At 49.1% G+C, this 25,810-nt stretch overlaps 12 protein-coding genes across 12 annotated transcripts; 4 read left to right on the forward strand and 8 right to left on the reverse strand.

Moving 5' to 3' along the window:
* Positions 1 to 301: 301 nt before the first annotated feature.
* Positions 302 to 2,612, reverse strand: GGI43DRAFT_420594 (SET domain-containing protein; the record flags this gene model as incomplete). The annotated part of the gene is made up of 2 exons (XM_083207835.1): positions 302 to 2,443; positions 2,508 to 2,612. 2 exons carry the CDS (start codon positions 2,610 to 2,612, stop codon positions 302 to 304), a joined length of 2,247 nt encoding a protein of 748 aa, XP_083065475.1.
* Positions 2,613 to 2,933: 321 nt separating this feature from the next.
* On the reverse strand, positions 2,934 to 3,858 carry GGI43DRAFT_170043 (uncharacterized protein). Its single transcript, XM_083199707.1, has one exon. It carries the CDS (start codon positions 3,720 to 3,722, stop codon positions 3,255 to 3,257), a length of 468 nt encoding a protein of 155 aa, XP_083065476.1. The 5' UTR covers positions 3,723 to 3,858; the 3' UTR covers positions 2,934 to 3,254.
* Positions 3,505 to 4,543, forward strand: GGI43DRAFT_394765 (mitochondrial 54S ribosomal protein uL14m). Its single transcript, XM_083204798.1, has 3 exons — positions 3,505 to 3,774; positions 3,865 to 3,949; positions 4,038 to 4,543. Exons 1-3 carry the CDS (start codon positions 3,760 to 3,762, stop codon positions 4,331 to 4,333), a joined length of 396 nt encoding a protein of 131 aa, XP_083065477.1. The 5' UTR covers positions 3,505 to 3,759; the 3' UTR covers positions 4,334 to 4,543.
* Positions 4,544 to 5,194: 651 nt separating this feature from the next.
* On the reverse strand, positions 5,195 to 6,213 carry GGI43DRAFT_170161 (DNA-directed RNA polymerase II core subunit RPB9). Its single transcript, XM_083199709.1, has one exon. It carries the CDS (start codon positions 6,092 to 6,094, stop codon positions 5,522 to 5,524), a length of 573 nt encoding a protein of 190 aa, XP_083065478.1. The 5' UTR covers positions 6,095 to 6,213; the 3' UTR covers positions 5,195 to 5,521.
* Positions 5,939 to 7,029, reverse strand: GGI43DRAFT_170143 (uncharacterized protein). The gene has a single exon (XM_083199708.1). The coding sequence runs from the start codon at positions 6,992 to 6,994 to the stop codon at positions 6,332 to 6,334; it is 663 nt and encodes a 220-aa protein (XP_083065479.1). The 5' UTR covers positions 6,995 to 7,029; the 3' UTR covers positions 5,939 to 6,331.
* Positions 7,030 to 9,754: 2,725 nt separating this feature from the next.
* Positions 9,755 to 10,823, forward strand: GGI43DRAFT_170210 (peptidylprolyl isomerase ssp-1). Its single transcript, XM_083199712.1, has 4 exons — positions 9,755 to 9,932; positions 10,084 to 10,347; positions 10,426 to 10,682; positions 10,739 to 10,823. The coding sequence occupies exons 1-4, from the start codon at positions 9,930 to 9,932 to the stop codon at positions 10,746 to 10,748; spliced, it is 534 nt and encodes a 177-aa protein (XP_083065480.1). The 5' UTR covers positions 9,755 to 9,929; the 3' UTR covers positions 10,749 to 10,823.
* A 259-nt stretch (positions 10,824 to 11,082) lies between these two features.
* Positions 11,083 to 13,339, reverse strand: GGI43DRAFT_429793 (uncharacterized protein; the record flags this gene model as incomplete). The annotated part of the gene is made up of 3 exons (XM_083209163.1): positions 11,083 to 12,846; positions 12,906 to 13,017; positions 13,088 to 13,339. The coding sequence occupies 3 exons, from the start codon at positions 13,337 to 13,339 to the stop codon at positions 11,420 to 11,422; spliced, it is 1,791 nt and encodes a 596-aa protein (XP_083065481.1). The 3' UTR covers positions 11,083 to 11,419.
* A 2,076-nt stretch (positions 13,340 to 15,415) lies between these two features.
* GGI43DRAFT_170551 (uncharacterized protein) lies at positions 15,416 to 17,930 on the forward strand. The gene is made up of 7 exons (XM_083199713.1): positions 15,416 to 15,700; positions 15,772 to 16,051; positions 16,114 to 16,325; positions 16,396 to 16,663; positions 16,721 to 17,684; positions 17,745 to 17,856; positions 17,920 to 17,930. Exons 1-5 carry the CDS (start codon positions 15,513 to 15,515, stop codon positions 17,393 to 17,395), a joined length of 1,623 nt encoding a protein of 540 aa, XP_083065482.1. The 5' UTR covers positions 15,416 to 15,512; the 3' UTR covers positions 17,396 to 17,684; positions 17,745 to 17,856; positions 17,920 to 17,930.
* A 189-nt stretch (positions 17,931 to 18,119) lies between these two features.
* On the forward strand, positions 18,120 to 18,809 carry GGI43DRAFT_429795 (uncharacterized protein; the record flags this gene model as incomplete). Its single annotated transcript, XM_083209164.1, has 1 exon — positions 18,120 to 18,809. The coding sequence occupies exon 1, from the start codon at positions 18,342 to 18,344 to the stop codon at positions 18,807 to 18,809; it is 468 nt and encodes a 155-aa protein (XP_083065483.1). The 5' UTR covers positions 18,120 to 18,341.
* A 312-nt stretch (positions 18,810 to 19,121) lies between these two features.
* Positions 19,122 to 20,077, reverse strand: GGI43DRAFT_379993 (uncharacterized protein; the record flags this gene model as incomplete). Its single annotated transcript, XM_083202919.1, has 2 exons — positions 19,122 to 19,978; positions 20,044 to 20,077. 2 exons carry the CDS (start codon positions 20,075 to 20,077, stop codon positions 19,122 to 19,124), a joined length of 891 nt encoding a protein of 296 aa, XP_083065484.1.
* A 1,414-nt stretch (positions 20,078 to 21,491) lies between these two features.
* GGI43DRAFT_394813 (ergosterol biosynthesis ERG4/ERG24) lies at positions 21,492 to 23,838 on the reverse strand. Its single transcript, XM_083204799.1, has 3 exons — positions 23,687 to 23,838; positions 23,323 to 23,630; positions 21,492 to 23,266 (listed from the first exon to the last, which is right to left on the reverse strand). Exons 1-3 carry the CDS (start codon positions 23,722 to 23,724, stop codon positions 22,167 to 22,169), a joined length of 1,446 nt encoding a protein of 481 aa, XP_083065485.1. The 5' UTR covers positions 23,725 to 23,838; the 3' UTR covers positions 21,492 to 22,166.
* Positions 23,839 to 24,917: 1,079 nt separating this feature from the next.
* On the reverse strand, positions 24,918 to 25,736 carry GGI43DRAFT_394825 (uncharacterized protein). Its single transcript, XM_083204800.1, has 2 exons — positions 25,137 to 25,736; positions 24,918 to 25,063 (listed from the first exon to the last, which is right to left on the reverse strand). Exons 1-2 carry the CDS (start codon positions 25,423 to 25,425, stop codon positions 24,927 to 24,929), a joined length of 426 nt encoding a protein of 141 aa, XP_083065486.1. The 5' UTR covers positions 25,426 to 25,736; the 3' UTR covers positions 24,918 to 24,926.
* Between the last annotated feature and the right edge of the window lie 74 nt (positions 25,737 to 25,810).

A 25,810-nucleotide genomic window follows, 5' to 3' on the forward strand; every position in this document is an offset into this window, starting at 1 on the left:
GTAAATTTCGCTGAAGAAAAATATACTCTATGACGGTAGCACTGACCAAACCATACAAATATGACGAGTTCTCAGGCGATCGGAGACGGTTTAACTATTATGTAGTATCGTGAACCAAAGAATTAGCAGACGCATTCACAGCATAAATGGCAGTAATAACTTGGAATCTAAAACTGTTTTATTTCGGTCCTGGCGCTTGCCTCTTATATAGGCGCGACTAGTTTCCATCGCTGGTCAAGAGAGACAAAGATTACGATAAAAGCACATCCCGTGGTATACGTTGCAAATCATACATGACACATCACCATTCAGCCAGCTTGCTGCTCATCCGCCTCGCTCGGCCACTACGCCGAACTCTTGAACCATCCTCTTTTTGACCCCTGCCGCCAGCTTTATTAGATTCTCTCTGAGAGGTCCTGCCTCTCTCAGCGCTTAGCTCTTCGGTGCTATCTCTGCTCTCTCCCAGAAGCTTTCGGCCTCTGGCTCTCCGTTCGTCGTTGGAATTGAGGAAGCGATGTACCATCCTGTGATCTAGAATCCGCTCTTCTTTATCAGATGGCCCCGTCTTGACTGTTTTGGGCCAGGCATAGCCGTAAATCTTCGAATGCCGTTCGCATCTTGGACAGGATGATCGTGTAAAGTAGGCATTCTGCTGGACAAAGTAGTCGCTGCAGTTGGAGCACTGGATCCAGGCCATATCAGGCTCTGAAAGGAGTAGTGGCGTAAGGACATAATCCCCTGGCGTTCGTGCTCGAGATGGAGGCGGTGCTAATTCCTTGAGAATCGTCTTTTGGCTTTTGCCGCGTTTTGGCTTGCTATCACCGGTGGCTACCTCGATGGTTTTACCAGCGTCCGCTTTCACTTTGGCTCCGACTTTAGTCTCCACGTGAATCTCAGTTGTAGTCTTGACTTCAATCACTGGCTGTGTTTCTTCCAACTCTTCTTGCTCTGATTTTGGCTCTTCTGACCGTTTCTCTTTTCGCTGTATTTCTCTCAGCTGTATTTTTCCTTGCTGTACGCCATCTGGTTCAGAAATGAGTTCGAATTTCGACTCCACCACAGGTCCCCTAGTCGCCCCAATATTCATCATAAAAGGATAATACATATCGATAGAATCGTCAGTGGGCGAGGGGTCGTTTAGAATGGAAGAAATTGACATGGTCATTAGCGGTCTAGAAATCGTACGAACGGGGGCCTCTGCTTGGATCATATCCGGGGACGCACGGCTACCCATGCTATGAGGAGGGGAAACAGGCTCCACTGTAGTATTGACTGCATCCTGATAAGCAAGCTTCTCGTTCTTTCTATCCAAAGGTGGTACTGAGGGCTCAGGGCTCTCTTTTTCGGGAGACGTAGAGTCCGTCTCTGGGGCGTACGTCTGGCTCGGAGTTATGCTTCTAGTGCTGGACGAATCGGCAATGCTAGAGACCGCGCTAGGTATAGAGAGCAGACGCGAGGACGCATCTGAGGATTCTGACGTGAGCTTGAGCTTCTTGGCCGGCGTGATTGGTGGAGTCGCAAACGCATCCATGGCGCGTTTTCGACCGCGCGGCGTCGCTTCTGGGGTAGGCGAAGGAATTGCAGATGCTTCTTGGGTGTCTGGTTTTTGCATTCTTGGCTTCGTCTTGTAAATGCGTGGGCGCATATCGGGGGTCACAGAAGAGGTTCGTGAAGAGCCGCCGATACTATCATCTCTTCGTCTCCTACGCAGGGAGTAGGTTTCCTTCTGCTCATCCCCCTCCACGCTGATTTTGACATTTACCGCCCCATCCTCAGGTGCCCATCCATTCCTCAGCTCCTTTTCGCATGTTCGGCATAGGCATTCGCAGTTATTTTCTCCAAAGTAGCAATCGCTGTAGGTAACGGTAATCTCTTCGCCGACCTCTATGGGCCTGGATGCAACAATCTCGATTGTAGAGTGGCCTGTGGTCATGAGCTTGGCGTTTGCGCGGCAATCATGGTTGGCGAATCGCGCGGGTCCCATGAATAGGCTGGTGCATTTCTTTCTAGAGCTAACGACAATGCTGAAGTCCTTCTTTCGAACCGTGATTTCCTTTTCTTCCTCGGGCGTGATGTTGATCTGTATGCCGGAGAGGTACTTGATTGTCTCGTTGCGCTTAATGTATCGCCTGGCGACGACACACGCTTCATGGGTGACAATGGTGTATCGGTTAGTGGTGCTGACCTCCCAAGGGCAATCGAGCATGTATATCCGAAGATATCGTCGCAGGTGCTGCACAAAATCGGCCTTCTCCTTGTCCGATTTTAGGCCATTGACAAACCTCTTCAGGCCATCCGACGCCAATAGGCGCTTCTCTGCCGATTCGAGGTCCTGCTTGACAATGATTTCCTCCTGGATAATCTTGCCAATGTCCTCCTCCCGGATCCCCCGTGACGGATGATAGGACGAGCGGTTCTTGGGAACCGTAGCCCAGTAAAAGGCCTGTATAAATCAGTCAGCTACTATTTCTTGCTGCAATAAGCGATATTGTGCGAATGAGACTGACATGGTCAACGAGCGCATCCGTTAGAATGTCGTCGTAAGCGGCCAACTGGTTGAACGTAAGGCGGTGCTTTTTGGCCGTTGCCACGGCAGCCTTGGGTGGCGCCATGTGGGAATATGAGATTATTTGTTGATATAGATATATATCGTATAATGTATATATACAAGCGGAAATCTCCGCAGGGCAAGCGACAGCTGCAAGAAATGAAAAGAAGAGAGAGAAAAAGACTGGCGTTTGTTGGCGACAAAAAGGCGTAATTTGAGGGCGTGGACAGAGAAGAGCTCAAGATTCCCTCATAACTCTAATTTCCACCCCTGCCCGCAGTGCGCCGGCTGGCCGTAGAGGGCGAAAACGCAGTGAAGCGCCTCCAAAATCTCACAGACCGCTCGAGCTGAGGCTGTAGATTTTACTCCGGCGACCAGAATCAGGGTCGGAAGCGCAGGCGGGTGAGTTGCGCTGGTCAAAGAAGCTCCGTCACCTGAAGCGCCTCGACGTCATTACTTTCAGCTGCTTGCCAGCTCGAGGAATCTTGCGTATAAATTAGGAATAGATGGAGAAAAAGAGGAAGCAGCAGATCCAGAGCCTGTGCGCAGGTGAAGTTGGCGAGAGAAGAGAAAGCTGACAAAGAAAGAGGAGGAGGGAAATGAAAAAGGAACGAGGCTGTTGGGACTTAGAAAAGTCTCATGACACGCGAGAGCCGGCAAAGTGAGAAAGAAGTTCGAAAGGGGCGCATTGCAGGAAAGAGCAGCTTCATGGCTGGTCACCCGCTAATCCCAGTACCAGGACTAGTAAATAACTTGCATAGCAGCCAGAAAGACTAGCAAATCCAACATCAGAGAGGCCAGCAACGGCCAAAAATAAACCGGGACAGCGCGCAAAAAACGAAACCCTGCCAAATTGGCTGTCCGGGCGACGGATGGAGAAAAATGGGCGGTGCTTGCAACGGCTCCAGTTTTCCCGATTCTGCCATTTCCGCTTCCAGACAAACTGGAGAACAAGCGCAAGGCCCAGATTCAGCCAGGTCTCAGATTTTGGAGCGACGGTGATACAGCCGAGGATTAGCCCGCTGGGAGCAAAGAGCAGCAGAAAGCAATTTGATAGCTCGAGTTTGGTTTCTGCGCTAGACAGCAGAAGCACGTGACATCGAAAAGTCTCAACTCGCCAAGGTGGGCTGGTGATGGCTTCAATGCCGCTGATTGAGCTTGCACGAACGCACATTGAGAGCTTGCCATAGTTTGCCTGTGGCGCCGTCACGATGATTCAATTAAAGGTATGCAGCCTCAATTCACAGCATCTGCCCTCTTTGTCTCTCCATTTCTCTCCACCTGGCTTATGCTAATTACTCATGGCTCTAACATAGACGATGCTCAACTGCATCGACAACTCGGGCGCCGCTCTTGTCGAATGCGCCCTCGTCGTCGGCCAGAAGCGACACGCCAGAATAGGTACACTCGCCTCAACTCTCAACTGCTCGCTATCTTCTATATATTCTTGCGCGCCTCCTATTCTAACATTCTCAACCCGTCCATCCAGGTGATCGCATCGTCGTCGTCGTCCAGGAACAGCGTGGTTCCTCCTCCTCCGGCATGGCAGGCATCTCCGCCGCCGCCAAGGTCAAGCGCGGTGACATCCGCCACGCCGTCGTAGTCCGAACCAGATACCCTACCCAGCGCCGTGACGGCACCGTTGTCCGCTTCGACGACAACGCCTGCGTCCTGCTCAACAAGTCTGGCGACCCCGTCGGCACTCGAATCAACGGTGTTGTGGGCGCAGAGCTGAAGAGGAAGAAGTGGAGCAAGATTCTGTCCATGGCACCCATGCAGGCATAAGAGGAAGATGGACTGAGAGGGATATGCTGGAGAGTGAAGGAACAGGAACAGGATACCAAAATATGGGAGGGTGATGCTGTCGTCTCCATATGAGTTGAGACCATGTACGATTACGAAATACTCTCTGATGGCATTTGCACGGCGTTTACGAGACTAGACATCAAAAAAGAAACATCTTAAAAAATGAAAAAGTAGGAAAGTCGGTATATATTCACACTGAATTCTCAACACTACGTATTGCAGGATATATTATTACCCATATCATCAAGTCACAAAAAAGGGTAAAAGAGTTTTCGTAAGAAAAAAAAAGATGTATGTAATTCCAAAAGGTGTGACATTGCAACACCAGCCTAACTATAAAGAAAACCGCTTCTATATATGTATATGCTCCTTCAAACGCCGCATCACCTGTATTTTCCAGTTCGGCGTTATCAAGCAATCCTAATAACTCGTGGAAGTAAAACATTCCACGACATTTTTGTTTTCTTTCCATTCCCATTCCCGACGCCAACCGTGAGAATACAATTAAAATAAATTAGAAAGGAAAGAAGACAAGAGCAATGTCTCTAAAACAGGTCTAATTATTCTTCCTTTCATAAGACCTCTCGAATAAATCGGGGGTATCGCAAATCGTAAACGTACTTAATCGAAAATGTGACCGCACTCGCAACAGACGTAAAACAATTTCTATGTTGCCGCCAACCAGGTTAACTTTGGGCTCAGGCAAAGGGGAGAAGCAACTAGATAACAAGAGTATCTCCCTTGTAATCGCGGGGCCAAACAGGGGCTCGCTCACCATGCCAGTATCAGCACTACGCTCCTGTGACTGAAAGAAGACAGCTTCTTGGTGACTGCATCTCGGGCAGGCCTTGTTGGATCGTGGGAGCTGTAGTTGCAGGAAGACAGAGAAGCAGAGTCAGCCAGCTGGTATAATCAAGTGGAGATAAAAAACAGAACAACTGAAATCCACTGGAAGGCCCTGCCCATCCACCGCAGCTCAGCTTGCCATTAGTACAGACACCCAGGACGACAGAACGCGAGACAAAACGCCAGAGCAATAAGAATGAAGTGGCAATCCGATCGTCCTTGTTGAAAAGCAAAGAAAGGGAGAAACGAAGAGGACGTTCTCGCTCAACAGGCAGATGCTCAAAGTACATGTGCGTAGATATCGTAAAGGGAGAGGTGCGTTCAAAGGTCGACCGCCATGGCATCGTTCATGTAGTAATGGTCGTTCTCGTCCGGATAAGCTGCGGCAAAGTCGCTCATGTCGCTGCTGCCGGTGGATTCGACGTCTTCCATCAACTCCTCGTCGTATTCTTCAAAGGGGTCGGCGGGAAAGGGCAGGTTGAGCTGGCCCAGGCCTAGATCCTCAAACACGTCCTCGTAGGCCTGGTCGGGGTCTCGGGCAACGCTGGGCTCGGTGTTGGGCTCTCCGCAGGTATCGCAGTAAACAACGACGCCGCAGCCAAGGCAGAGAACAGGCACAAAATCACTAGTACTAACCGTGGGATCAGAACCAACGTCCTGAGTCACACCGGCCGTCTCGCCGGACGAGTTGTTGAGCAGGTTGCGAAAGACGCAGGTCGACTGGGCATCTTCGGTGTATTGGCAGGTTCGGCAGGTGAACTGCAGCTTGTGGGCGTCTTCGTCTTCCTTGGGGTACAGCATGTTGGAGCACTCGGAGCAGAAGCGAAAGGTGATTTGCTCGAGCTTCTTGGGCCCGGAGGCCTCGTAGGAGGCGGTGGACTGAGGAGTCGCCATTTGTGCGTGTGAGTTGAGAAGAAGAAAAGAGAGAGGAGAGGAGAGAGAAGAAAAGGTGCGCGTCCTCGGTGGCGACAAAATGAAAAAGGTGCGTGGTCGATGCGATGCAGCCTTGCCGTTGTCGAAAAGGAAGAGATTATGAGGAAGTGGAATAAGCCGAGATTGATGGCTGTGGTCCAGGCAGATAATTTCCAATCTCTAGTGGGTACGTATCCTTGGTAGCGTGGGCGCTTGGCGCTAGCAGTGACAGTGACTTGCTGGGAGACTGGCCGAAGCTTTAGCGAGTCTGCTGTGCTGTGCTGTGCTTGTAGTGCTTGTAGCAGGTATCCTAGGCGATAGCTCAGAGGCCTGCAGGTGGGCGAGTTGGGCGGTAGAAGAGCCCAAAATTGGAAAGTCGGGTTTTATTGCTCTTTTGCCTATTTGACTTTGGGCAGTGAGAGAAAATTTTGCGCAGTCGCGATATTCAAGGTCATATGGTAGAGGGAAAAAAAGAGAAAAAGTTGAGCAAAAATGCTGAGCGAAGCTGTTGCAATGCTGATGCGTAGCAGATGCTCGGCCTGAGGATAGTTGCGTATTTTCTGTCTGTTCGTTTCTTAGGTCTGATTGATGAAGAACCAGGAGTGAGAGGCTGGAAGAGCTTGAATGTCGAATATGTTTTGTCTTGCTTTGGATTTTTGTTTTTGCAAAAGGTTGTGCAGAAGAGGTGTGCAGTTGACGGTTTCTGGGGGCTCGCAGAGTATTAAAACGGACGAAGCAGGTTGGCCTTCTGATGGCCTGATCGGCCCGGGGCTTTTGCAGAGCCTTTGCAGAGCCTTTGCAGAGCCATATTAGAGCCATATCAGAGGTACCGATGGCCTGCGTACTCTGTACCCTTGCAGAGCCTTGTCTGCGTGCCAGCATCGGCCGAAATGGCGGACGCCCAAAGTCAAGTGAGAAGCCCCGTTGTAACCCAGCATAGGTGCATGTACATGTGGCTGCATTTCTTCCGTGACCAGCTGCCACACACACTGCGAGCGCTAGTAACGTGTACCTTGCAGTGCAGGCAGCCACACATAGACACAGCCCAACTACGATGACTTTGTAAATGGCATTATCATGATGAGTCAAGGTGGAGGCTATATCGAAGTTTATTACGAAGTAATTTATCGATATAGTTTGCTTTTATAATTTTTAAATGCGAGGCTTTCTTTTGTTATTTGCAAAGCCCGAGGCTTTAGGTTCGTCGGCATGGTGACCGTGATGCGTGCCAAACATACGCGAGTGAAGCTCTTTCTCACCTACACGTGGACGTATAAGAGAAGACTGGACTCGCTATAATGATGGACCACCAACCCCCACAGCGAGCGAGCATGGTAAGGACTCCGTCTGCATGTACAATAGTAGCAGGTGTGTATTTCCTACAGCGAAGATTACCCTCATAATCTCTGGATTAGTCTTAGGTGCAGAGCAGCCATGACTCGCTTCGAGCGTTTGGCTTGGGGACATCACTCGCATATATGCGGACTCTAGCACGATGCGCTGCTAATTTAACTACCAAAACACTCGACACAGCGAAAACGAGTCGACATTGAATCAACAGCTGGAATACTAATCCAGCGGCGTTTTTGAATCTCAGATCTGGCCAATACTCCGTTTCCAGACAGAATCAAGATGGCGAATACGACCCGCCTTACCCAGCATACACGCGATTCGCTCAACTTCCGGCATTCTTAATCACACCACCACCGGGAGACTGTTGCAGCATATCCGCTGTTTCCATGGTATTCGTGCATCCAGGAAGCGCTCGCTTATTGAAAGGCTCGAGCAAGGTTTATATGTCCTGTGTCCACATATTTACATGCATCTGCTATATAAAATGTCGATATTGCATGCACCCTGGGTGCAGCGTAGCACTACAAGGTTAGTATCTGCGTATATGTATATGCAGAGATAATGATTTCAGGTTACAGGCTACTTACTATTCCGCACATACCGTGCATGTATATATACGGTAATCCCACTCTTGCACCGCCAATACATCGTCTTACAGCAGGCTGGGTCTTGGCATGGCCAGGCCGGGCTTATTCGGACACAGTTCGCGTTTCCATGCAGCTATCCATTCATATGCACAAGTATTCGGACTCGCCACTACTCCTTCGGTAACTCCATCAAGCCAAGCCGAGTCCTAATGCAGTTCCTGGCATAGTTGAGCTGCAATATAAATTAATGACTGCCTGTAGGTACGAGTAGAGACGGAGAGTTCGAAACCGTATAGAAAAGCAGCTGCTTAGACAGGCATGACGCTGATCAGTAGCAGGATTGGCCGAGCCCTCCGTCGCATGTCATCAGTCAGCATTAATGCTGCAGATGTCAGAATCCTAAAGTGAGGAAATAACGGGGTGGCGGCTGGACCCGTCCGCTGGCTTCAACGTGCACCTTTCTACTTTGTCGATAGCACGGCGGTTACAGGTGTATACCATGTCTCGACCTCGCAGAGCGTTGCCTTGACCTTGCATCAAGTGGTAGTTAACCTACCTATTGGGTATTGCTGCTAGATAGAGGTCCTAGTAGAGTACCAGCATTGGCAGCAACTATTGACATGCCCAGATACCTAGACAAGACTGCATGGCGGCTATGGATGACATAAAACGGCCGGGCTGCCCCAATACGGACGCTTGCAGATGTCCTTGCATCAGTCTCGTCGGTGCGGCGACGGCAAGATCAGCGGTACGAGATGCCTTCAGAAAACACTACCAAGTACATGTACCCAGGCCGGTAGTGCTTCTTCGTCTTTGATTCGACTCGACGGCGCCTGATTTGTATTGTAGATATGCATTGATTCACTGGTCGATAGCGATGAATCCATGTCAACTACACCAGTCTCGGGCATGCTCTGTCGCCCCTGGTGATCAAGTTCTCCTGCGCAAGCCTCGATCGTCGCTCCCATCGTGACCCCTCCCAGCCTTTTAGACCCTCTGAGGCGCATCCCGTGATCATCCTAACTTGGGCCTGGAATGACTCGCTCTTGTTCCTCTCTGAGTGACTGATAGAGTGAGTGACTGACTGGGAAGAAGCCCCTAGAAGCCTCGCCCCGTCTCGCCTCCTTTGCCACCTCAATCCACTGCATGCTTCGCTGTGGTTGAGGCACGTAGTAATACTGTTCTACAGGTGCCTGTAATACCAGCTCGAGACTGTACCGTCCATGAACAGGCGCCGCCCTAGGCACGGTTTCAGCAAAGTTGTACCGCTAAAACGTCAGTGCCTCTCCCCCTAACGCCTCTAGAGTCTAGAGCCAATCGAGTGCTAGAACTAGAGCCCCGCGGTCGTGGGTCCCTTCAGCGCCCCCCAAAATGGCCTGGCAAGGCTCAATTTCAGCGTCCCAGAGCCAAGGTTGTGGCCGCTGTATTCAATATCAGAGCCTGCCATTGAACGTCATCAGGGCCACACTAGCCATTCCCATCCCGCCCTTTGGCTCATTTCTTGGATTGGTGATTAATTGCATGTAATCAAATCAAAACCCATCCATCTGTATCAAATCATATCCGTCCATTCACTGCTGGGCTGCGCGTCAGCTGTATCTGTATATTTGTACCGCACGCTTCCCACCGTTCCCAGGGCTACTTATATCAACTCCTTTTAGCCTCTTCCCCCGCAGAAGCGAAAGCGCAAGCTTGCATCATATATCCATCCTCATTGGCTCCACGCGGCTTGCAAAAGCTCCATCCGCCAAAGCTCTTGTTTGCTACCTTACCAAACTCCACTTGCAAGAGACTCTCCCACCTTACCTGCATTGATTGCGACGACAGAGCACCTCTTCAGACCAAGTCAAGCCAAGCAATAAACAATTCTAATCACAATGGTACGTCTGTCCAAGCAGAGAAGCGGCGGCATCTCGCTGGCGTTCGATACTACCTAGCTCTTTATTGTTGTCTGGTCCTCCCAGGCTTCAATACTCGACTCTGCACCTAAGAGAAGCAATATGCTAACTAAACATCATTGCCTCGGCATAGTCTGAAACCGGTCTCCCTCCGAACTGGGAGGTTCGACACTCCAACTCCAAGAACCTGCCCTACTACTTCAACTCGGCCGAACGAAGCTCACGATGGGAGCCCCCGGCGGGCACCGACAGCGAGAAGCTCAAGCACTACATGGCTGCCCATCACAGTGCCGGTTCGCGACCTGGAGCCGTCCCAGGAGTCCCCGAGGGCAAGATTCGAGCTGCCCACCTGCTAGTCAAGCACCGAGACAGTCGACGGCCGAGCAGCTGGCGCGAGGTACGATATGATATAGCTGGAATTATGCATTAGCTATGTGGAAGATACGCTGACAATGTTCTGTTTTGAACCATATAGGCTGAAATCACACGATCCAAAGAAGAGGCCATGGAGATTATCAAGGGCCACGAGCAGACCATCCGGTCTGGCGCCTCCACGCTCGGCGACCTTGCGCCCACCGAGTCCGACTGCTCCTCAGCTCGCAAGCGTGGCGACCTGGGATACTTTGGCCGTGGCGAGATGCAGAAGGAATTTGAGGATGTTGCCTTTACTCTCAAGGTGGGAGAGCTGAGCGATGTTGTCTCGACGGCGAGCGGCCTGCACTTGATTGAGAGGTATGTTCTGGACTAACATGACTGAATGATGCGTTGCTGACATTTATTGATACCAGGCTGGAGTAAGTTGTCGCTTCAAGAATGTTTGTTGCGCAAACGAAGAATGTAATATACCAAACAAAAGAAAAAGAAAAAGAGAGGGAGGAGGAGAAAGCTGAGAAGTAGGCGAAATGATGACACGAATGAAATGCAGGGATATTCTCAAATATCAATCTCTCAAGCCCCAAAAGAGAAAGAAAAAAAGACAACAGAAGAATCAACACTGAATAGTAGTAACAGAATCACTGTAGGCGGCGTTGGATGAGTAGCAAAAGAAAGGCACCATCGCTGGTAAAAGCAAAAAAATATCGTTTTCATCCTGATCTCATATGAACTTTCGCTATATGCTATGCTGCTCCGTCAAAGATCTCTTGCTGATCAACCTAAATTTCATCTCCATATCCGCATAAAAACAGTTGCATGTCTCCCATCTTTCTTATCTACAAACTTGGTATTTTGTGCAAAGTTGGTACAAAAATTGGTCGTTAAAGAAGCGTCCGCGTGATACATACTGAAAATAAATATGCCAAACATTCCAAAAGTTATCGCTATTCTTTTTTTCGTCTTTCATTTTAGTCCTCGTCCGCGTTTGATTGTTTTGCTTTCATGTGATTTTTAAAATGGTATCCAGAAACAATTTCCTTGCCAAAAAAAAAAGAGAGCATCTTATCTATGGATTGTCGTCATCATTATCGTCGTCATCGGTTCGCCAAGCTAATAAGTATGCTTTTAAATGGCTCTACCGTTGTAAATACCACTGTCATCACGCCAAACACCATCATCGATAGGGCTGCGTATGGTGCTGCACGGCTTCGTGTTTCGTAGAGGTAAGATACACCCATTGCTGCGCCGTTGATGCCGATGGCTATGCCGGCGGCGACAGTGACGGGGCTGTCTGCTGTAGAGGTGGTTTGATGCCATGCTTTGGGGAAGAGCGGTACCGTATTGCTGGCTCTGAGAGAGACGAGCTGGCTATTCAGAGGCGGTTGCACAGGTAAAGCATCAGCTATTGTTTCGTGGGAGGAGATTGTTGGAATTGTTGGAGCTGTTGCTATCTCGTCGTCTTCAAGCTTACTCACGCCCAGTTTGTCCAAGATAAAAGGATATAAAAGCTGTCCCAGTATGCCGTTGCTTACTACGAGCATTGCATTGACTGGGCTATTCCCACCAATCGCTTCTGTAGCAGGCTTTGCCAGGGCGAGTGTTGTACTTCGGGCAGCGAAGCTGAGAGCCTCGGATGCATTGAGCCCAATAGCTCGACTGGCGAGAACAGAGAGAAAGACGTTGCCAGCTGCGGCCACAACGCATAGTATTATAGAGAGAAAGCCAGGGATGCTAAAGATTTGGCGGCGGCATTCTGAGAGCTTGAAGCCCCATACAAGAATACCGCATTCGAGTATCGAGAGTGCGGCGTCGCCAGCGCCGAACCAGCCAGTTGGATTACTAGGTATCCGGACACCATTGACGGCAGATGTCCAGATGGCATAGAGAGGAGACCCTCCGCTAAACGTGCTTAATATCCTGGCAAGACCGCTGGGTCCTAAAACCGAAGCCTTGGCCCTGGTGTATCCCGTCATTAGCAAAGTCGTCACCAGGACTGGATTCATCATGGTTGTCAGTCCACGTTTCAATGGGATAGAGAAGCTGCACAGCTGAGAATGTTTAAAGGCGCGTTGAGATCGAACAGAGGATATCCAGATGAACCAGAGTATAAGCCCGTCTAGGAGACGCTCCTCGTGGGCAGCAACGGCCAAGGGCAAGCCGACAGTGAAGATGAGAATGAGTGATAGCAGAATCGGGTAGTGTCGTGATAGGAAGCTCCAGTTAGAGGATTCATCACTGCTAGATGATGTAGTTTGCTCGTTTGGACTTGTTTGTCTCTCGGTATCTGCGTTTCTTGGGCACGAGGGCGTGCGTTGTGTTTGTGTAGCTGGTTGATTTCGAGCGTCTTCTTCAAAGTCGGCGGAGCTAATCTCTTCGTCAAAAGAAGACGACGGCGCCATGATTTTTTCTGAGCTAATTGAGCCTTTTCTTGAAGATTTTTGTGGTACTAGTTTTGCGATTCCGCTGATGGCCACCACAGAAAGGAAAAATACGGCTGTCCAAGACGTAATATTGGTCGCAACTGGGAAGCCAAAGGTAAGTCAACTGTCAGTAGCACTTGAATCTAGCCATTTCACTTACTGAACGAGCCAATTACCCGCCCAACTTCGCCGCCATTGAGCATCTCGTTTTGGTCCAGCATGATCATTGGCACAGAGAATCCAGCTCCGAGATTGGCATTGATAAAGTCAACCTAGAGAACAGTCCACGTGAATCAGTACAGCAAACAAACGGCATAGAGGGAGCACTATGGCGTTACGAACCCTCGCCTTGAGCCACCTTCGATAGAAAGCATCCGTTTCTTTCCATATGGCCCAGCTCGCTGTGCTCACAGCAAAAACCAACACCATGCCGACGATTGTCGAGAAGAATTCCAGCCTCGCAGAGGCCAACGTCCGGCTCAATCCCCAGATTAACAGCTCGCTCGTTAAGCAAATTGTCGCAACCAGCAAATATCCAGCTCCTTCAGCAATAATTTTGTTCCAGCGAAGCCGCCAGATGCCTGGGCTGGCCATGATTTTCGGAGATTTTGTTGCGAAATAGAGGATGGCGGGACTGCGGTACCCTAAAGTTCCGAGAAAGGAGAGGAATTCGAAAGCTCTTGTGCGATAAGTCGGAGAGATTTTTTCTTGTCTCGCTTTGGTCTATTTTCTCCGATCAGCTGTCAGTTTGGGGTGGTTTCTCTTTCAGACAGCTGATGGCAGGCGGTCAAGACGGCAGAGCTACTTCCTACTTGTCTCTCAATGACATACTGGGATCAACTGAAATACTTGACATTGTGTGACGGACGTGGCAGAGCAGCAGAGGAGTGAATGTGAATGTAGGCCATTTGGGCATGATGAAGGATCCCTGGCCTCTACGAATCTTGAGTTACGTATCTGGATGCATCACGCCTGGTCACAGCATCATAGCTGGCGCAGACCGTTTCGACTGATTACACATACGAATCTCTGCAGAGCCAGCTGTCCATCCGAAGACGACATGGAGTCAAGGATTGACAGAAACTGGATAATCGACTTCACTACCCGCTGATCATCCCATATTTTATCTAAAAGTGTCCAAAATCAGTGGCAGGCCGCCTACCATACCGCAAGTCCTACGCCGTTGAGGGCCGCGTAGAGACTCCGAATGTGCCAGCATAGTGACAAAACTTGGCCGATATTTGCAACTCGGTAGATGAGAGGACGGGCTTCCATGTAGGCGGCCGGATTTTGAGACATGTGTCCTACATCCGGAGGGATTTGATCCACCTCGGACGCATGCCGGGCTGAAGCCCCCAATTCGATAGAAGCGTCATCTCTACTGCTTTTTATGCTCTTTATTCTGACTGACAGATGAAAGAACAAAGGTAGTTACTACCAAGATAGGACCTGATGCTTGACTCTGGACAACGCATAAGAGGTGCTCGCCCAAATGGCAGCCGTGGATATGGGTCGCCAACAAGACAGACTAGAAAGATATCTCCGAGTGGCCACTCCCGTCGTCAAGGCGGCACCGTTGCTCCCGCTGAGAATAGCAGTAGCACATGGTGCAAGTCACAGCTGCTTGATATATACCATGATCTACCTGTAGCTCAGGAATACGAGGCCGAGGGATCCCAAATCCCATTGCCGCTCGGAACGAACCGCCGCCTACGGATCATGTTCAGCCAAATTAGATACAAGAAGCAGAAGATGGGATTAACGGTGCTGAGGGTTTCAATTTCTTGTCACTCTTAATTTTGATACAAACGGAATTCAGATGACACAGAGTGGAGATCGAAGCTTCTTGGGTCACGGCATTGGTGCTGCAAGACGTCGGACGAAATCAATACATGCAATGCAGTATCGATAGTAGAGACGAGCTGGAGCTGGGAAACAGACGGCGAGTTGGCATTTCTTATTCTGCGCCTGGTAGCTTTAGCGTTCGGGACGATACGGAGGGGCGCATTTCTATTCCCGCGTATCTGGTTGTTGGCATAAAAAAAGATGAAAGACTAGGAAGCTCTTGAAGATATTCTTGGACTCAGTTTACGGTGTATAAATGTTTGCTTATACGTTTATGCGGCTGGACACATCGATAGCGGCCCTTCATAATGCCGAGCACCAACACCACACCTGTCAGGCGGCAGTGGCGCGTCCGATTTGTTGGCACCGCGCAGCTTAAACTAGGTGGCTACAGGGGGTCTCAGGCGCTTGGGGCCCAATCACGAACCCCTGGAATAAAGGCATCCCGAATTGAGACCCAAATACATTCATGTACACATTGAGATGCAAACGCCATCGAGACGCTCTCAGCTATCACAACCATCGCACAGCGCCAACAGCTGTCGAATTGAGAGCGTGTGATTATTGATACGCGAATACGAATTGAACTGCCTTGCAGCTTTCAAGTGAGCGTTGCACAACCTCAGCGTGAACAAGCTGAGCTGCGAGCTGCAAAAAGAGGATTCTCTTGCGGGAAGCATTCTCTGTGAGCCCATTTCAGGGCCAAAAACAGCGGGCTGGAAATCCATGGAGCATTGAGCCGGTATTATTCACGGATAAGACAACATCGAGAAGCTTTCGACGGAACAGACACGGTGCTCGTGCCCTCTGTCTTGTCCTCCCCTTTCTTCTCTTCCCCTCACCCACACGATTCCTTGTACGACCAATTCGCCCCAAGACGGAGGTTTCTGGAAGCGCCACTTCGCTCAATCACAGGCTCAAAATGGATCTGGAGACTAGGGTGCAAGCTGAAGCCCTGCTGTTGAAGGCTGCCCGCACGTATGGCGTCCAAATACGCAGGGATGAGGTGCAACAGCATCTCAGGCACGACCACTACGGCGCCGCATTGGCTGAATGGGCGAGTATGCATCTCACGACCGATAATCTCCTGTCACCTGATGAGTTGACAATGTACGTAGGGGAACACAGCTTCTTTATGAGGAGACAAAAGAAAGCCGCTGACATGGTGATCCATAATGTAGATACTCTGCCCTGGATAGGAACGGCCAGGTTGATATCCTGGCCAATCTCCACGACCTGTCCGAAGTACAAGGTGTTACCGAGGACGATATCAAACTCGCCATTGATGAGCTCAGAAGATCAACGGAGAGCATAACCAAGCAGAGCGAAACATTGCGTCAGCAGCAGGATGCCCTATCGCGCCTTGTGAGAAAGCGTGCTGAGAATGATGCCCGGAGGCGAGATCTTGACCTTGATAGACAAAGTAAAGCTGAGTCGGAACGGCAGCGAGCTGCCGCAGAGGTAGTCTTTTAACCATGAAGGAATACGGGCGAGTTTTCACTGATGGTTGTTGCATTTATTAGGTAGAGGCGGCTTCTCAGAGTCTTGGCTTTCGTATTTCTGATCTCGAGGAGCAAGGCACGCAGGCTGGATCCAATCTCAAGGGCACCCTCGGCGACATATTCCGTACCGACGATAAACTGTTGGCCAATTTACAGAAGCTGGGCTGGGAGCTGGAGCAACCAGATCCAGATGAAACATCCAAGATTGACAAGCTGCGTGAGACGTGCTCACGGTTAGCCGCCCATATGACACCATCACATCGCACAGGAAGAATTGTTTGCTAACTGCTGGGGGCCTAATAGATTGGTGAAGATTACGGTTGAGACGGTTCGGGCCAAGCTGGATACCACCTACATGGACACTCTTGTGGAAGCTGAGCGCTCGGGGCGCGTCCAGCCTTCGACGCATGAAGAAGTCAATGCCCTCGAGGCCGAGGTCGATTCTCTACACTCGGAAATACTCTCCGTTGCTCAGATGTCTGTGGAGCAGCAGTATCTCGAACAGGCTCTCCAAACGGTTTCTGCGGAAGGAGGCCAAAGTGCGATGCGCACATCCCATGCCTTGGAATACGTGAGCATCCGTCCATTGTTTTTGCCCACTATTTACGTAACTAACATGATCCTTCAGATCAATAAATGCCTTGATCACTTAGTTGGCCGCCTTGACCAGATCCAAGGTCGTATTGAGACTCACCTGTCGCACCAGGCTGCCGCCGCGTCACTCATCTCCACCGCCAAGATGGAAATGGCAGTCGAGATCATGCCGCCTGTGAAGCAGCCATCATCAACTGCCCCAGCGTCGATTTTTCCCACATCTCCGAGCAAGAATAATAATACTCCTGCACGGAAGCGGTCCAACACGGTTGGCTCCCACCACCACCGCCGTAGATCGTCCGGCGTCGTGGACGAGCCCCCACTTGACACACTCATGCATACTCTGTCAGTCCCTTCGTCAGTGTCTGAAGAATCCGACGGTAGGGCAAAGATAGTGGCTCTATCCAAAATCCTTGAGGAGCGATCAAAGAAGACGGATGAGATTTCTCGAAATGCGCAGGAGACGTTTGAAATGGGCGCGCTGGCGCAGCTAAACGACACTCGGCTTGCTATACAGTTGGTGCGGGACAGTGTACTGGCTGAGAGCCCGTTCAATTTGCCGAAACTGGTTGATCCGGAAATTTCAGGCTCTATTACTCTTTTGGCGGCTGATGTGGAGGGTGCAAAGGACAGGCTGGCGCTTGTTGAGAACCAGAGAAGGGATCGAAAGAGCGAGAAGAGGGACGAGTTTGTTGAACGATGGAAATAAAGAAGCCCTGCAATGGAAATTATACTATGAATGGCAGATATTGTCGAGCATGTTTTACAATAATAGTCGAAGATCATTTCATTTACAAAGACATTTTGCTCTCTCGGGTACTAAAGTATGTCTATGCAAAAGAAACCTCACTTATTGCTGTATCTTCCGAAACTCGGAGCTATTGACTATATTTCCTTCACACCTCCAACCCCTGCATTCGGCAATATAGACAACTACAAATCGAAATCTTAACAATAAAGCAATTTAGGTTTATCTACCTGTCAACGGAACTGCCCCTGTGGGTAGATCCGCCTGAACACGGGGATGCATTTCTCACAATGATTGATACAGACGACAGGACACGTACCCCGTACAAGGGCTTCCTCTTGGCCAACAACGTATGTTGGCCAATCGAGAAACGCTTAATATGGCCTTTCCAGGGCAAGGGACTTGATAGGCGCATTAGCCGCGTAAGTCTTGCAAACCCTGTCGCAACACGCGTCTCTTGCATGTTCCGCGTTGAATTCGAGGAGATTTCGGGAATAGTATAATACGAAGTAGTGTGATATAAGCTGCATTGAATTTTGCTCCTATTCACTCGGTGACTCCGGTACGTGATGCATGCAGTCAGCTTCCTTCACGTATGACCCCCCCGCTTCTTTAGTTTACTGGGTAGTTTAGTATAGGGTGATTAATGTGGCTCATATTTCTACCATGGTCGCGGAAGGACTTCCTAGTCGCCGCTGTCAAAGTACATGTCAAATATGGAGAGGTTAATGCTGCTGCCTTCTGGGGACCTGCATTAGGACGTTGCAATCTAGATTGAAAGTCACAAATAACATTGTCTTATAATACACCAACTGCTCGATTCCATCCCAATCTACAATATCTGTATCAAATTCAATTATAGAGAGAAAATTAGAGAAAGGAAAAAAAAAAAAAAAAAACCATCACCATGCTCTCCGCCGGCATCCTCGAAAGTCGTCTCGACGCCTTCTACAACCAACTCGAAGCCCTGCGCCCAGACTCATCAGACGACGAACTGGAAAGCTTCGCCTCCTTCTTCTCCGAAGACTGCGTCGTCTACTTTGACAGCATGCGGGAAACCAAAGAACCTTCACGCGGCAGAGAAGGCGTCATTACGAAACTTCGCCAAGTTATGAAGCACCTGTACCTCGAGCAGCGAACTGTTGTCTCTCAGATGATTAGTGAATCCGATTCGCGCGTGTACAGCGAGATGAGGAACAGATATAATGTACACTCGGAAGTGTTGGATGATTTCCCGGAGACGCTCATTGCGACATTTGACGACGAGGGTTTGATAACAAACTTCCGGATGTACGGCTGCAGAAGTACGATCCTGATTATGATCCAAAAGGCAACTGGAGAGGGTCCTTTTTCAGCGGAAGAAATGACAAAGTGAGTAGCATTCGTATGATTCGCTATGCTGAGAGGATGTACTAATTATTAGATGGTAAACGTCCACCTCACGGCTATTTGTAGGCCGGAGTTAGAAGTCGATTTTCATTAAAGGTCAATTACATTGCATTGCACGCGCATGAGTATGAACATATATATAGTTGGAAGTGATGATTGATATCTATTAAAGTCTAGCCATAGAGTATGAATGAGGTAGATAAAGACCACCGAATTAAATGCGAGACTCGGAATCAAAGTCATCCTTGTCTCTACACCTCAGTCCCAGTACTGACCACCGGTTTCTTTGATCATCCATTTAAGCCTTGAATCGTCGGGCAATGCGAGAGTACTCGAAGCTTCGCTTGTTGAGAGTGAACCCGCAGCCAGTCTTGGGGCTTACATTGCCAACATCAGGGCCAGAGCATTGGGCACCCTTTCCGGCACCGAGACCAGCGCAGCAGCCAGAGGCACAGTCGGCATTGCTGGCGCAGATACCGGTGATGAACTGCTTACCCTGGGCGTTACCGAAGTTCTGGGGGGCAGATGCGTCACCAGTGGCGAAACCAGCGGGAATAGGAATAGCACCCGTAGCAGCGTTGGATGTAGAGCCAGAGCTGGCCGCAGGAGTAGCAGCAGGAGCAGGAGCAGGAGCAGAACCGCCGCTAAGAGTGAAGCCGCAGCCAGTCTTGGGGCTCACATTCCCGACATCAGGGCCAGAGCATTGGGCACCCTTTCCGGCACCGAGACCAGCGCAGCAGCCAGAGGCACAGTCGGCATTGCTGGCGCAGATACCAGTGATGAACTGCTTACCCTGGGCGTTACCGAAGTTCTGGGGGCCAGATGCGTCACCAGTGGCGAAGCCAGCGGGAATAGGAATAGCACCCGTAGCAGAGCCAGCGTTGGATGAAGAGCCAGAGCTTCCGCTGGAGCTTCCGCTACCAGCAGCAGCACTGGGCTGAGGAGGAGCACCACCGTCACCAAAACCACAACCTTGTTTCCCAGCCTGGAACTGGGCACCAATACCAGAGCATTGACCACCACCGGCTATGAAAGCGCAGCAAGTCGAAGCACAGTCCTTGCTAGACAAGCACTGGCCGCCAATGAACTGCTGACCATTACCATTTCCAACGTTCTTCGCACCCGCAGGGTCAAAGGCGTAGACGGAAAGAGCGACTAAAATGCGATATTAGAATAAACAAGCTCATCCGGTTTTGGGGTTTATGGGTTTGTCGACTTACAAGTAAGAGCTGCGGCGACTGAGAAGCGAACCATTTTTGCGGTATTGTGGTATAAAAGATGGTGGTGAAAAGTTCCAAAAGAGAGAGTTGTAGTAGTTGATTTCGTGTTTTGAAAGAATTAAAAGACGAAGCAAGCGACACCAGGTCGAACTCTGAAAGAAAGGAAGGTTGGGAAAAAAAGGCACCTGGCCTGAAGGAGTGAAGAAAGTTGAGGTTGGTGACTGGGAAGTCGTGATGGTGATGGAGAGAAAGGAAAAGCAAATATCCTGGGCCCGGACTTGCGCTTCTTCTTATACTCGATCGACGAAAGCATAAAAGTCCCGTCTTTCCCTATTCTTCTTTCTTTCCTTCTCTTGTTTCCTGGCGCTAAAACTAAAACTTTGACTGAGCGTCTCAACTCCCTGCTCCTCGCGACTGGCCGAGAGCCGAATCAGATGCCACGGACAGACTCATAGCAAGGGTCCGAATCTCCCGAAACCAAGCGCTGTTTGGCATCTCATCTTGCTCGTCCATGCGCCTCAGGGGACGAGAGCGCGAGATTCAGACGAGGGTGCGACTCAGCTGGGGGAGTGTGTATTCGGCGCCGGCGTAGTAGTAGCAGTGGAGAGACCAGGGGAAGGAGTTTCGGAGGCGTTTTCTGCGACAAGCCGGGGTCGAGTTCATGCGCCGACGGTTTTGCGGCGATCGGGCCGCTGGTCGGTTTCCGGATTAGCGGTTGTCTATAGGACATTAGCATCAATATAGAACGTCCAGATGGTTTTACTACGCAGATACGATGGAAACAAACTCAAAATAGGCAGCAGTTGTTTCGATGTGTGGGCGAGATCTGTTGAACAGCAAACACAAGGTTTCAATTTTAATTTTTAAGCCCTTGTTTTGCGGCGTTGTTGTTGATCGAGTGCAGCGCGCACTTACACGCAGATTTCCATCTTGTGATGGATGATGGATGTTCATTACGCACCAAATTGCTAATTTGGCATGTGTCAATGCGCCGGCTCAGAGAAGAATGAGGCGCAAGCTGCGGATTCCGGACAAGATAGTACTAATCATATTGAACAATGCTACCATTATTAGTCGCTCCATCAGATATCACATGGTGTCAGCTTGCTTGATCTGCGCGTAGGTAACGTTGAATCCAGTCCAATCCATCGACCTCCGCCGTGCCTCTGTAAGAGTTGACGCTTGCATCGGCCCTCCAAACTGAGCATCTCGACCAATCTGCGCCGTCAACGCAGACACACCAATTGCGCGCGGATTTTTCGAGACGCTCGACAAGTTTCATGTCTGAAGTTGCCCCTGTTTGAGGATTTAGGTGGGTTAGGGTACATGAAGCTGGGGTCCAGGTCCTAGCTGGACCGCTAGCGGAATAAGGGCCAAGTATAATCCGGGCCGTGCGAACCGGGGCCGAGCTAATTTCTTATTTTCTACTCCGTATCCCAATATCAAACTATCAAACCAAACTCCACCATATTAATGCTCCGTGATCCCTACAGTTGCGGTCTTGGCCGCAGCTCCAAACATGCTGTTAGTGCGTGCTTCAGGTGTCTGATCGTAGCTGACACGCAAGGATCACAGACGTCAGCATCTGCATCGTTCCATCAGCGATTTTAGAACATCAGGCAATGGATCATGATCGTTCCGAGCCTATGCGCCATCCCCGCAAATCGTCCTTCTACTTTAGGCTGCTTTGCGTTCAGTTCATACAAGCTTACTCGGGATGCTTGGCGCCGATGCTTTGGCCATGAGAAAACAAGCATCAATCTCGCAACCTTAATTCGAGGCCTGCTTCGGTGACAGCCTTTCCGGTTACAAATGAGCTGGAAGACGTCAGCCTTACTTGCTTGTTCCCGCTTCTGCGCTTGATTGCTTTAATTAATGACCCAATCTTTGCATACCCCGTTTGTGGAAAGGCTTTAATATGGAGACTATAGCTTATATTGTTATTACTTTTCTTTTTGTGACACTTCCTTCGCTAGTGCTGTCAGGAGACTGATGCCAAGGACGTATACATCACTAAAAGGAACGAAACTATTCCATAAATGTTATATGTGCGTTTAACATAGCTTTCATTGTTTAATCGGCTTCGTTGATGACACAGCAGCTGTCTTAAATCTCTCGTGTTTCTAGTAAACACCAGGTAAAATCCTCCACTTGACAGCCTTTTTATACTTGTCCCAATCTTCCCCATACTTTTCTGCGCACGCGGCATCATCTCTCCCCTCACGATGTATCAGCAGCGAGGCGAAATATAGTACGTAAAAGTATGTGTAAATCATGCCCCATCCTCTTGCTGCGCCTTGGACCACTTGTCGACCATCCAGCATTGTAGCTACGCTTGCTCCGGCTGTCGCAGCGGCTCCAGCGGGGACAATCATATACCCTGCTATACCAGTAGGAAGACTAAAGGGTGATGCTTGTAGCCAATCTCCGAAATAATTGATGTGGCGCGACACTCCCCACCATCCATCGGCAAGGAGTCTTGTGCCTCGCTTGGTTTGTATATAGGACATGTTTTTGACGCTAGGGTGATCTGGTTGCATGCGAAAGATTCGTTTCTGCGTGTTGGATGCGCGAAAGATGTACAGTCCAATGGCAAAGACTGCTGATACGACCGAGACTCCTGCCCAGCCAAGTTGTACTGGGTAGACAGAGAGGTAGCGGGTCTGCGTAGAATAGAGAAATGGCACCCAAACAATGTCCCCAAAGGACAACATGAAGCCCAGCCCATCTGTAATCGTATCCATCATGACAAGAATTCCTGATTCGGCATATTGCCCCTCGAGGGCGTAGTAACTTTGAACCATGGTAACGAAGAGAATGCTATCAGACACATATCCGTACGTGCGGTACTGCTTCGCAACAAAAGCCAGGTCCAGAAGAATCCAACCCGTCAAACCGGGTCTCATTTCCAGCCACACTTTGAGATCGATTTCGCCAAAGAAGGGGAGGGTGACGCGAGGGTTGAGTTCACGGCCGATGAAGAAGTCGTACATGATATTCCCGGTGTGGCCGCCTTGGGCGAGCTCCCTCAATTCGCTATTTCCTGATTTGACAGTGAAACTTTTCAAGTATACGAATATTGAAATCGCGAATGCAAGGATAAGATTGAATGTATATAGTTGCAAGTAATTTTCGGCGATAAAGGTCCAGAGAGCGAAATCGGCGCCGTATAAAAGTGTTCCTATGGCGCATGCAGCCAGTTGAACCATGCTAGAAGAAAATGCTATAACCAATTACTCTCTCGTCATTTATCAACTGTCTGTGTATATTTTGGCTTACCATTTAACTTATACTTTAGTGGACGGCCTGATTCTCTTAGCTTCGTGCCGTAGACCTCTTGTCCAGGGAGCACTCGATACAGCACCAGGCTGAGTAAATAGTAACTCAACATCCAGCCGCTAGCCTTCCAGCTAGCAAAGCCCCGGATACCATCTTTAGGCCATGGAATTTGATTTTTGAGATGCTCCAGAGAGAGTGATCGAGGCTCAAGGAGCGCTGGGGCAGGGCAGCCAGTAACGTCGTTGCAGGTGAAGTAAAAGAAATATAGTAACGTCGGCAGACCAAAGACGAGGGACGCAGTGCCTAATCTAATTAATATGTTAGGCAAAAAAGAAAGTTCAATCCTTCGGTATTTTCAACCTACGGGCCACCGAATTCATATTTGTGTTTTGTAGCTGCCATTGTTGCCTCAGTTGTCAGACTGATGAATGGAGTCTGCGTTGCTACCCTGTACGTTGTCCCAGACCAGATCAGCGCGCCTCTATTCAAACTTATCTGTTGTCTAGTTGCAGCACTGTATAATGAGAATGAAATATATGATTATTTTTCGGCGGTTTATTTATATATATATGGCGCTGCTTGGTGGTTTTTGATGAACGCGTTGCCGATTACGAATACGGCACGACAAACGCCGTGCGCCACCTGAGCTGATCCGGATAGATCGCGTCCGTGGACTAATTTCTAAGCAACATTTTAAACGAGATGCTAATTTGAGCTTCTAGACGTGCTCTCATTGGATCCAAGTTCAGATCCACAGCTTAGTTTCGCTTTTAGCTTACGAGTCTTTAATTTTGTGGTCAAAGATCTCTGCTTGTTATCTTAATTGATCTTGATCACCGATCCGGATCTCATATGTGTTAATGTCCGTCAAATCGCGGGGCATCTGCGTGTCCTGAACTGCGTAATATATTTGCAAGGAGCCTCTACTTCTGAGGCAGAACCTCTACATTAATACGTCACTAAGCTACTTGGAGACAACCTAACTTATAACTCTTTGCCCAGCACTGTTCTTCTCTTTACCGTATCTACTTACAAGTCTATTTGTATTGGACGTACGGACCGCTCGGAGTATTGCTTGGCCCCCTTGTCGATGACTAAGCGACACTTGACGTAAAAGGAAGTGTATCCTTTCGTTTAGGTAGGCGCTACGGCTTGGTAGGCGAATGCTAGACAAAATGAGCTCTTTATTGTGTTTTTTTTTTTTACCTAATATGCTTAGATAGGGGATGGATATACATACGTGTCAGATGCGGTAGCGATCAAAGTTCATAATAGGAGTTCTATGTATTTTCTGTAAAGTAGTACGTTTTTTAGTTTTGACTTGGTAGCTCGATTGTAACCCGACTATAAATGTACTTTAGCTATGATACAGCTACTGTTCTGCATGATAGCTCATTCATCTCACCGCATAGAGGTTTACGTAGCTATTCTGGTTATTATATTTGCAGCAAGGTCGCCAGATTTTCAAGCAAAGGTAGCTAGCTAGATCTTGTATTTGTCATAACTGATACCATAGTATAGGTAGAGTAATGACTGGCTGTATGGCTTTCTAAATGAGTGTCGTTAGCTGGAGCACATATATTTACACTTTCAAATTTTGACAGCTAAAAAATGAATATAATCATTTCCACAGTATAACAATCCAACTCGTATTCGTTGATTGTTTGTATACTACCCTGAGATACGTGTATCTTACGTTTAATTAGAACATAATAGGGGCCTAAACTCTCTGACCATGCTGCTTGATCAATTTACCAACATCAGTCTTATTGGCAGCGTTTTCAATAGCATCGGCAATCTGGGTATAAGCTCACTATCATCTTTGTGCACCATCCACGTTAAACCATCCTCATTCCAGCCATAGGCATTAGGTTCGACTACCTCGTCGCATGTTTCACCATCCCGTTTCGCTTGGATTCTCCAGTCGCCACCCGATATAACTGGCACTATAGTAGGACAGATGCATATACCACTGAGCGTTGACTCACGAGGTAAAGCGCATTGATTGACGAATTGAGTTGAATATGCAGTGACGATGCCACGTGGAGTGGTCGTAAAATACATGCAAGTGGCAAGAAATTTTGATGGTAGCCCACACAGCATACACCTGGGTGCAAGTCTACATAGGATGCAATGAGACCTGATGTATAGATAGTATCGTCGTCGTAGAAATTATTATTTGCAACTTGAGCAAGTGCCACGGAGATAAAGGCGCCCAAAAGAGCGATTTGAGTGCTTGGCTGCATAGTAATCACAAGAGATATTGTATAGGTTTGGAATGGAAATTCCTAGGCTAAGGGTGCAATGGCTGTCTTCTGTATATTTCAATGTAAAGAAGTTGGTCAACTCACTGGTACAAATAGTTTACCAGAATGTCGTGTTTATGTGCACTCGCATTTAAGCTAATGTATAAGCTATATGGAAAGCAGACCGGGTTAGTTTCTGGATTGTTTATCCTGGATCGGAGATGGTTTAACGGGCATTCATA

Source organism: Trichoderma evansii (assembly GCF_050947405.1).
Source record: "Trichoderma evansii strain SZMC 28006 chromosome Unknown GGI43scaffold_2, whole genome shotgun sequence".
Classification (NCBI taxonomy): Eukaryota; Fungi; Ascomycota; class Sordariomycetes; order Hypocreales; family Hypocreaceae; genus Trichoderma; species Trichoderma evansii.